Source organism: Magnolia sinica, chromosome 8, assembly GCF_029962835.1.
Source record: "Magnolia sinica isolate HGM2019 chromosome 8, MsV1, whole genome shotgun sequence".
NCBI lineage: Eukaryota > Viridiplantae > Streptophyta > Magnoliopsida > Magnoliales > Magnoliaceae > Magnolia > Magnolia sinica.
Genome location: NC_080580.1, coordinates 4395972 through 4407201, shown reverse-complemented (window position 1 = coordinate 4407201; position 11230 = coordinate 4395972). Strand labels below are relative to the sequence as shown.

At 40.8% G+C, this 11230-nt stretch overlaps 1 protein-coding gene across 2 annotated transcripts; it reads right to left on the bottom strand.

Moving 5' to 3' along the window:
* Positions 1–1831: 1831 nt before the first annotated feature.
* Positions 1832–10376, bottom strand: LOC131252650 (protein GRAVITROPIC IN THE LIGHT 1-like). Of its 2 annotated transcripts, XM_058253305.1 has the most exons (4): positions 10248–10376; positions 8473–8574; positions 4172–4704; positions 1832–2837 (listed from the first exon to the last, which is right to left on the bottom strand). In XM_058253305.1, exons 1-4 carry the CDS (start codon positions 10298–10300, stop codon positions 2131–2133), a joined length of 1395 nt encoding a protein of 464 aa, XP_058109288.1. In that variant the 5' UTR covers positions 10301–10376; the 3' UTR covers positions 1832–2130. The 2 variants fall into 2 exon arrangements, with proteins under 2 accessions (XP_058109288.1, XP_058109289.1); XM_058253306.1 differs by lacking the exon at positions 8473–8574 and having other exon boundaries at positions 1833–2837; positions 10248–10345.
* Positions 10377–11230: the final 854 nt, after the last annotated feature.

Sequence of the window (11230 nt, the reverse complement as noted above, 5' to 3'; positions counted from 1 at the left end):
CCCACCATGGTTGTAGATTCCATCGCTCATTAGGTGTCTTTTACCATGATGAACCTGCTCTCCAAGTTAGGAGTAGATTAGGTGTGGCCTCGGCCTCACCTAAGGTGGTATGACCCTTGCCATGGGGCTCACTTCAGTGTATTTATTCCATGTTCACGCTGCCTATCCATTTTACCATGTTATTTTAGGGCATGTCCCCAAAAATAAAGTAGATCCAATTTTCAAGTGGACTACCATATCATAGGAAACAGTGTTGACTTATCACTAGCTCAAGCCAGAATTTGGTTTTCCCCTTCATTTAAGTTTACGCGACCTTACCAACAAGTTAAGATGGAAAATAAGCATCACGGGACTATTATAGTGGGCCCTAGGAAGTTTGTAATGGTTGGGTGTTCAATTACCTCTATTTCCCCATAGCATGGTCTACTTAAGATTTGGATCTTCTCTATTTTCTGGATCATGTGCTAAAATGACATAGCAAAGTGGAAAAACGGAATATATACATTAAGGTGGGCCCTATGGTAAGGGTTGCACCATCTCGGTGATGCTGGGCCATACTTAATCTACTCCTCTTTAGGGGCTATTTGGCATCTCTACTAATAAGAGTTTATTGGATTATTTTAAAAAATAAGTTTTTATTTTGAAGATAAATTATTTAGTAAAGTTTTAATTTTATCACTTATTATTTTGAAAACTAGAAAAAAAAAAAAAAAAAAGTCTTAAAAAACAAGTGACGGAGAGGCTATTTTTTTAAGGAGTTTATCTGGCTTTAGCATGTACTCATTTTTTTTTATAAGTTTGTCCTTAAACTTTTTAAATAATTCCCATCTTGTCCTCTTCTATTCTCTCGACCATCTCTAAAGTGGGCCTACATGATAAATGATCCATATTGAAGGTGGGGGCAACATGATGAATGATCCACATCGAGGTAGGCCCACATAATGCAAGGTGACATTAAACATGAGACTCACTTGATGGACGGTCCACATCAAAGGTGAGACCCACATAATGGATGGTGAACATTGAAGTGGGATCACATGATGTAAGGTTGATATCAAAGGCGGGCCCACATGATGAATGGCCCATGTTGAAGGTTAGGCCCCATATGATGGACGGTCCACAACAAAGGTGGGACCCACATGATGGATGGTGGACATTAAAGGCGAATCTCACATAATGGATGACCCACATCGAAATGTGGCCCTAAATGATGGACTATCCACACCAAGTGGGTCCCACATGATGGATGGTGGACATCAAGGGTGAGCCCACACGATGAACAACCTACATTGAAGGTGGAGCCCCACATGATGAATGGTTCATATCAATGTGGGCTCATAAAATGCACGGTTCACATCAAAAGTGGGCCCCGCATGACGGATGATTCACTTCAAAGTGTGGCCCAACACAATGGACCATCCACATCAAGTGTGCCCCACTTGATGGGTGGTCCACATAAAGGGTGTGGGACCCATATGATGGATAGTTGACATTAAAGATGGCCCCATATGATGAATGAGAAATATTGAAGGTGGCCCCCATGTAATGAATGGTCCACAACAAGGTGGGCCCATAGAATGGATGGAGTAGGTGTGGCCCCTTGTAATGGACAACCCACATCAAGAGGGCCCCACCTAATGGATGATCCACATCCAAGGTCTTACATGATGAACCACCAATATCCAAAGTGGCCGAACATCACGATGGATGGTAGATATAAAAAGTGAGCTTCACATGATGGACAACCTACTGTAATGGTAGGCCCCACACGATGTACGCATCAAATGCGGACTCCATGCATGTGATGGGTAGTGGACATTGAAACATATTTAAAACAAAGATAGAGTAATTCTACTTGAAAAGTTCTTATTTTATTAAATTAGAGTAGAGATGCTAATTACCGATCTAATTAATTAAAAACCATATGGCCGTAACAACAATTGATTTACATTCATCCATACGGTCTACTCTACCTAAGCATGTATCGGCCCAATTTTAGGGATGTAGAGGATAATTTCATCTGATAGTCAAAGTAGATGTCACAGACACAACACGGTGGGCCCCACAGATCTAACGTGCTATACACACCCCATACGACAGGCATTGCATAGACGATTTCTGGTTTCACGTTCACGTTCTCGAGACAGCATAAACCCGTGCTTTAACCACATCGCCATTCCCGAGTTCAAACCCAGGGCTAATCGGAAACCCCACGGCCATCTGACCCACCGGCGTCCACTGGCCGGGAAACCTGACGACACTTTCCATGAACTCGGGATGGAACTCCGCCCCTTGATTCGCCTCGAACTGAGTCGGCGTCGGGTCGAGCGCGAACGCTAGCTGGTGCAACATCCACACCGATCTCGCCACCGCTACGAACTCGGCATAGAACTCTGTCCTCGGGTGCGTTCCTGCTAAAATCAGTCGCCGATGCTCGAGACTCCCGAGTAGCGATTCCTCCATGCTCGGGTGGATGACGGCTAAATACTTTTTCATGCAAAACTTGCCAAAATGGGATGTTGGTGGGGCCCCTATCAGCTCTGTGGGTCCCATGGATTTGATGACTTTGAACTCGGCGAAGCGGTCGTGGCGGACGGGGTGGTCCATGCCAAACGTCTCGTTGTGGAAGTTTCGGTAGATCGTGCGGTTGATGTAAGATTCGACGGCGTGGTGGGGCGATTGGACGGTCTTGATGGAGACGATGGATCGGACGGCGGCGGTGATGTCCCAGCGGGCCGAGCGCATGAAGGAGAGGAGGAGGGTGGTGAAGGACTTGGTATCTTCTCTTACTTCGCGCATGCACTCATGGAAGATCTCAGCCGTTGGAGATGTTGATACTGAAATGAAGGGACAGAGATGGGTCAGATGAAGATCAGACGGTTGAGATTGACCAAAAAGAGATACGAAAGCTTCTAGTGCTCGTTGGACGGTGTATTTGACATGAATTAGATTCAAATAGGCTCTCCCAAATGCACCAAATACTCAGGCGTGCTGAGTAAACTCTGTGGGCCCCACTACGTATGTGTCTTATCCACACCGTTCATCAGCTCTCACGAGCCCGTGGACCACACCACAGGAAGCGGTGGGAATTGATTGTCTACCGTTGAAAAGTTCCAGGGTCACAGAAGTTTTGGATCAAGCTGATATTTGTGTTTTCCCTTCATCCATGTCTACCTGACCATATGAACGGGTTGGATGACAAATAAACATCGGTGTGGGCCCTGGGAAGGTTTCAACGGTGGATGTCATTTTCGCTACTGTTTCTAATCCGTTCGATTATCAGGCCTACGTCTCGATTCACAAATCAAATCATCCGAAGGGCCACATGTAAATATGTTTGGATAATGAGAAGCGTCCGTTTGGAGGAACTATTTTGAATGGACTGTGATCCAATAACAGAAGTAAAAAATGATTCTGATCATTTATTTATTAGCTTGAATCTGAGCCATTGAAAATATAACTTCAGCGGTTCACATTCGGCTAACATATCAACGGCTAGAATCATCCATTGAAAGTAAATTTCATATCGCACGTTCCTATAGTGTCACCCAAAATACGAACATTTAAGATCAACCGAACATCTCGTCATGTGGGCCCCAAGCGACACATGTTGTTAATCCTGACGAGTATGGACGCGAATTGCCTGTGCCCTCGGCGTACAGGAAGTTTGTACAGGCAGAAGCTACGTGGGGCCTACCACGATGATCCGTGAAAAATCGAACCCGTCCATCAATTTTTCATGCTCGCAATATGATAAGAATGAAAAAATGAGGCAGACCCAAAAATCAGGTGGGCCACACTACAGTGAACAGTGGAGATTAAACACCCACCATTGAAACCTTCATGTAGCCACAAATGTTTTGGATCACGCTGATATGTGTTTTCTGAATTCATCCCACTAGGAATGACCCATTAATGTTTTGGATTACATCAAAACGTATGATGGGCTTCGGGAAAGTTTCAACGGTGATCGCTTCCATTCTCACTCTTTCCTGTCGTGTGGTCCAGTTAAGTTCTGTATATAACTTATTTTTTTCCATATGTCTATTGTTATAATTTTGAAACTGATGGACGGAGCAGATTTTTCATAGACATCATGGTGGGGCCCACATTGCTTGGAAATTCCTGTTGTAGGGTCACAGCCAATTCGCGTCCAGAATCCAGTCCGTACCTCGACCGCTGCAACTGATCCTCCACTGCGACGGATGGAACAACACCTTCTTCCCAACCGTCGCGATGCTTGGAAGCATCTCCTTAAAGTCCACCGTCGCTTCATAGGGCCCCACCACTCCCTCGCCGTACGGACCCAATCCCTTCCCTTCCCCAAACCTCTCCATTAGCCACGTTAGTTTCTTCAGCTCCCCCACCACTGCCACGTCAGCGGCAATCACCTTCTCCGTCTCCCACGTGCATTGCGCAGCCTGCAGGCTAACGTACGCCCTCGTCATGGACGACACGGCATCGAAAACCTGCGCCATCAGACCCTCCATGCCCCTCACTTTCTCCAGAATCCCTTCTTTGTCCTCTTCTTCTCTCTCTGTTTTTTCTTCCCATTCCCGAGTCACTGAGTTCTCTTCTCGGAGTTCATGGACTCGGGTGTGTGGACGCGATAAGCAAGATGCAGCGACTCGGTGAATCAGATGGGAGAAATTGGAGGCCTTGTTCGCCATTTCCCGCTTCTTCTGCCCTTTCTTCACTTCAATTCTGCAGAGAGAGAGAGAGAGAGAGAGAGAGAGAGAGAGAGAGTCAGAGAAGTTACAACCTTTCATGTTAGTTTGGAAACCTAGGTGGGGCTACGGTGATTTTTTGCGCTTATTTTAAGACTTCAGACAAAAAGTGAGCATGATCCAAGACTCAAGTCGGCCGCACTAAAGGAAAAGGTGGAAATGAAAATTCCTACCATTGAAACCTATTTGGGTGGGATGAACTGATAACACAAATATTACCTTGATTCAAAACTTCCATGGCCCCACGAATATTTCAACCATTTACATTTAATTGTCACATTTTCGACCCATTTGAGTAAGGTATTTTTGAGATTCTTTGACCTTATGGTTTAGACTATTGTCGAGCAAGAATGAACGATACTCGTGAAATAAGTTATGGTTGATGGTAAAACCATTAACATTATTAAAGATAAAGATAAATTGAGTATTAATAAGAGCTCGACATGCCTATGATGCCAACGCTCTCAATGTGATTTACTGTTCAGTTTTTTCCAATGAATTCAAACGCATTTGTATATGTAAAAAGAGAAATGAAGTGTAGAACATTATAGAAACCACTTACGGGACAGTAGCACGGTAAAACGATCAAAACTTTAACTCTTAATCACACAATTTGAAAATATAAAGATGGAAGAGTCTGAAACTTTCATAGAGTTTTATTATAAACTTAGTGGCATTTATAATTCCATGTAGATTTTGGGAGAAAGAATTCCAGAAAGACTTATATGTAGAAAAATATGTATGTATAGGGTGGATGGTCCACATTGAAAGTAAGCCCCGCACGATGAATGGATCACATTGGGCCTGTTTGAGTTTTCAGCTCAACTATGATTACCTTGTAAACGGGTAATAATTATTTACCTAGGTAATTATTTCATCTTTCCCGACGTAGACAGTGATGGCTTACTTTTTTAACACTAATATTCATAAATTTGTAAAATAAATGTGGGGTCCACCGTGATGTATGTGGCTTATCCTCACCGCCCATTCATTATGCCAATTGAAATTAGGGCATGAGCCTAAAAATGAAATAGATCCAAAGCTCAAGTGGACCACACCACAAGAAACAATGGGAATTAAACATCTATTGTTAAAAACTTCTTGGAGCCTTTAGAAGTTTTGGATTAAGTTGATATTTGTGTTTTCCTCTTCTCCATGCCTATGTGACCCTATGAATTGGTTAGATGATGAATAAACCTCAATGCAGGTCCAATGAAGGAAACTTTCAACGGTTGATGAATTAAGGTCACTCTTTCCTTTCTTGTGGGCTATTGGAGCATTGGATCTGCCTCATTTTTCAGCTCATGCCTCAAAAATGTTTTGATAAAACATATGAATGACACTGATATATCATATACATTATGGTGGACCCTTCAACACTTTGGGACCAGTTTCCAAGGTGGAATTACTCACCCATTTTCAAATCAGGAGAAAAAGTAATAATTACTTATTTTTCAAAGATTTACATGTATCCTAAAAAATCAAAAAACCCCCAAAGACAAAGCCAAGGTAGGCTCAACATGATGAATCGATTACATCTAAGGTTTGCCCTACATGGTGGACAGTGGATATTAAGAGTTGACCAAATGAAACTCAAGGGATGAGTATTCATGTGATGTTGAAAATCAATTTTACTTATTAGTTGATAAGTATATATGTTATTTATCAAATGAATTTATCTATGAATATATAGAAATAATGATAAGCTACTTATGGTATGAGTAGCTTATGTAAAGTAACTTACCATTTAAATGATCCTAAAATCTTTTAAAGTTGACATAGACCCGTCTCTAACCTAACTTTTAAGTGAGATAGAAATGAAACTCCACGGACCAACCCAAACTCAGTTTAGAAGTGACCCTTGAAGTCTCTTCAATAAAAGGCATAAGCTTATTAATGAAGTGTGAGAATTACTTAAGGAAACTTCTCTATGAATGCCTGACCAGAATTCTATATTAGGGAATTTAAGATTAGACCAACCCAACATAGAACAAATCTAAATCAAACATGTATAGATGGGTTCCAACTAAATCATACCTAACTTATATGGACTTGGACTCAACTTGAAATCCAGATTTGTTTAAGTGCGTTTTAAAACTTCCCTCGACTCAACCAAATCCAACCCATTTGCACTCAGGATTTCTTTAGGGAGTAATCATCTTATTTTTCCTTTGGTCTGCTCACTATTTCACTTTCAACCATTTATTTTATAATTACAAATTGAACGATTAGGATTTTCTTAAAATTATACTGACGAAGTACTAGTTCCCATCTATTTTGCCCTTGGAATAAGGTATTTGATCACAATCATTTGGGTGGTTGGGATTTCTTGATCACCATGATTTTAGATAATTGGTCCATCCACAATGTGCCCAGAAATTCAAATGGTCTGGATCACCAAGTAAAGGTGTAACATGTGAGGAGGATGAGTCATCACTATTATCAAAATGGCGGCAAGTTATCATAGGAGCTAGGTCCCTCGATGCGCTAGGCTCGCCTGTCAGACTTTTACACAGGGTTCGTTTTAAACTGGACTTGCAGCTCAACCCTTCGACTGATAGTGGGTCGCGGACAATTTCATGGCCAAGATGGATAAGAAAAATGCCCGTCCAACGACAGAAGTGATCCGGACCATTAGACCTTAAATCTAGCATATCTCGCAATCCGGAATGAGTTATTCTACGTATCAATATGATTTTGGGGTAGGACGAGCTATTTTAGCCATCCAACCCTCCTATGTCGGGTTTCCCACACCGAATTTGAGAAATACCATCAGATCGACTGTGGAATTCCTATTTTATTTTTGTTTTTATTATTTATAGTAAGTTTTAGTTTGAGTGTAATTCTTCATCCGTTGGGCTTTAGGAGTTGCGCCCACCATGAAAATTTCTTAGAATAATTAGGAGAACATGGTTCAACCAAATGAGACACCTACTATTTTTGGCCGAAAACCATGCGCACTAATAAACATCACAATCATCTATAAATAGTAAGTTTACTATTTAGAGTAAGTTGCGATTTCTAGGAGTTTTAGTTGTAGTTTGAATCCGAAACTTCTCCCATGGCTTAGTAATCCTATTTAAAGGGTCGTGGATTGGTATGTCTCATTCATTAATCAAATTACAAATTTTATAGAATTTATTTTTTATTTTCTTCGCTTTTTCCTCGTGGATTTAAGAAGTCACTGTGAAGAGTCCAAAGAAGCTCCGTGGACTCAGAGTAGTTATCCTTGAGGAAGGCTATGATCGACCTCATCACGTTCATCCCAGCCTCATAGACCCTGACTTAAAATTTGAGTATGTTTAATAATAAGAGCCAAGTATAGAGGAGCTAATTTATAGATGCGCTGGGCTCGTTTGTCAGACCTTTAAGCCTCATCTATACTTGGGTACTTAAAATTTGAGCTGCTAATGCCCGCCTACTCAAGCTTTGTTTAAGAGCTCGTCGCCCCTGTTTAGGATTTCAAGGATGTTTTTGTCATATATCATGATGATGTGGTACGCTTAATGAACAGCCTAGATCTTGCATAAAAGTGGATGGCTGGGATCAAGCGAATAATCATCACTGGTTGAAGTCAGGCCTATTGGTTTCGGCCTGTCACATAGATGGGCCGGGCTCAGGCCTATCAAGCCCGGCCCGTTGACAGCCCAAATAGAAGCTTATCTCATAAATTGTGATTCAATTCGATAGCACATCCAAACGTGCTCTTAGATGATAATAAATGAAGTTATGATGAGAAGCTGACCTGGTGTGGCTTTCTATCGGTTTCCGTTGGAACGGAACGGAGTAGTGGTGTTGCCTCTCTTTCATTTCGTTTTCAATGTTCCACCGGTCGGTATTTTCCTGCCTGAAAAACCAGGTTCATCTGTTAATATGAGAAAAAAACCGGGTTTTGGGAACAGTGAGGCCGTTGCCAAGGCTTCTGTAAATCTAGGCGTGCTGGATCAGGAATGTACGTTCATCTCTCATTACCTGATTCGCTGCAAGAAGGTCAGCCAATCCAAGCCGCTTATCTAGTGGGTCCTATCTTTGGATGGCTCATGGTTAAAAATTACACAAAAATAACAGCTACAGGCTTTAATGTATAATTTTTTGAGTTTGTATCTTACTTTTGCCATCTTTTTCAAGGCCACTCTTCTTGTGGCTCGGATTGCTGGTTTGATGTGATTTTCAATTGAGTGTATATCCATGAATGGGACCCACAAGGTGAATGGTCTAGATCCACTACCCCACTGCCACATGTCGGGAGCGCTACCAAGCAGCTTTTGGATGCTATTCTGCTGAATTTGGGCCTACCCCACGATTTACATGATTATCCTGGGCCTAATTTTCAGGTCCATTTATTTATTATCAAAATTTTACCGAAAAATCCTCGTAAATTCAAAATTTATCCTTATGTTTTCCATAAGGCAAATTACCAAAGTACTCTTTCATATTGATTTTCTTTAAAAAGTTTGATAATTAGAAAAATTTGAAGCCCACATAGTGTGTGTTTGACATCTTACTTATCAAAACTTCTTACCTAACCAAAATAATCATGCGGCTCAAAGCTTTTCAATTGAATCACCGTATGAGCTGCACATGCTTTTTGCTGTTTTGAAGTGGTATATGTTATTTTTTAAGGTGAAACTGTACATCATAATGAAATATATCTATTAGATAGATTAAATATCGTAAAAATATCACGTGAGTCTAATAATTCTCTACTTAAATCACATCTCAAGGAAGAAGTGCACAATTGTATATGATACTTTCACTGTTAGAATGCAATTTTACGGGGTTTTATTTGAAAAATTTCAAATTAGAGAGTAATTTTGCAAATAAAAAATAAAAATCCCATGATTATGGGGCTAAATGAGACAGAGTTTGACCAAGATAAGTTGTACATGTTTTGCTTACTGAGCAAGTTAGCTCTAAAATTTAAAATTGATACTTAATACGTGCATGTAGTACGTATGCATGTTTCTTACTAATCCACCCAATTAATTTGCTCGTGGGGTCCGCCATGGTATTTTTACAACCCATGTAACAAGGTAGTCTCGTTATGAAGATTTGATGCCCAAAAAATCAGATAGAGGTTGGCCGGCTCACAGAAGGCAATGAACAACCATAAATTTTTATTTTTTTTAAAAAAAAACCCACATTATCTAGGTCCCATCTAATGGTTAGATCAACCCATGGTGAAAGGGTGAGATGGCATACAAACATCACAATTAGGTCCCACACACCAACTAATTAGACATATAACCAAGTAATGCCTGAGGAATTTCTCTCTCTCTCTCTCTCTCTCCATATATATAAATATGTGTGTGTGTGTCGTGATACCCGTTGCTGTTAAAAATGAGATTGTTTAATCATTTTAAAATAATCTAAGGATTTCCAAATGTTGGCCCAAAAATAATCATTTTAGAAATCTAGGGAAATTAATAACTCGAATACCAAATTTCTCTATCAAGCCAACTCTCTATTCAATTGAAAGAAAAAGAGAAGAAAAGAGAGCATTATGATGATGGGACTTACTGCCATCTTTTGGGCTGCAACTTCTCCTTATGAAAACAAACGTAAGGAAACATCTTAGGGAAATTTTATGGAATGGGCAGTTCTCTTTCGTGGTTGGCCTGCTTTGATGATTTTGGAATTTCCAGCTAGAATTGTGGGGGATTTAAAGCTTTTCGGAGGGTACCAACCAAACATATGTGGGTGCAAAAAAACAAATGGGTGTTATCTCGAATGGCCACGTGGAAAGATGATAGAGGTCACATGCCATGGCCCCTCCAATGCCAGTGTTCTTGATTTGTTGCCTTTCTTGTGTTGGTTATGCACTATGGGAGGATACCATTTTATTTCAATTGTCATATAGCTACTTGAGAGAGGGAGAGAGAGTAGATGATCATCAACCCATGGCATGAATAGTATAATCTAATTTTTAGGTGGGGCCCACCTTCAATGATCAAGACCATAGGGTCTCACTATGGATAAATCATTCCCCACACCATGGGATGATACTATCTTATTTCAATTGTCATGTAGAGGTGTACACAAGTTGAATCAAGTCGAGTTGGGCATAACTTGACTCGGCTCGGTCACTTACTAACCCTGGCTTGAACTTGGTTCGGCTCAGTCCTCGAGCTTGATTGGCTAACTTAGCTCGGGCTAGTTTGAGCCAAGTTAGATCCAAGATCGAGCCGAGTTCGCCCGTGCAGCATTTTCACAAATACATGGATTGCACCTTTGAAATTTCACTGCATGTAAAACAACAACAGTGGTTTTACATATATTTCATCAAACACCTTCTAATCAACATAAAAATCAAGAGGAGAAAAAAAGGTATTTGTTTCATATACATATATTCTTTGCCACCAGCCACACTTCATTGAGTCATTTCATCAAACACTTGGTGAGCAACATCAATATGGAAGTAACCGAGTTTTGAAATTTTTTCAAGCTCAAAAAATCAGTTCAACTCGGCTTGAGCTCAGTTTCCAACCAAGTTGAATTGAGCT

What these genes read in the sequence shown, in the direction of transcription:
- LOC131252650 (XM_058253305.1), bottom strand. Translation starts at nt 10,300, where the DNA reads ATGTTTCCTTACGTTTGTTTTCATAAGGAGAAGTTGCAGCCCAAAAGA. An exon ending in TTGCAGCCCAAAAGATGGCA is followed by an intron (nt 8,575 to 10,247) that starts GTAAGTCCCATC and finishes CTGGTTTTTCAG; the next exon opens with GCAGGAAAATACCGACCGGT. An exon ending in CCGATAGAAAGCCACACCAG is followed by an intron (nt 4,705 to 8,472) that starts GTCAGCTTCTCA and finishes CTCTCTCTGCAG; the next exon opens with AATTGAAGTGAAGAAAGGGC.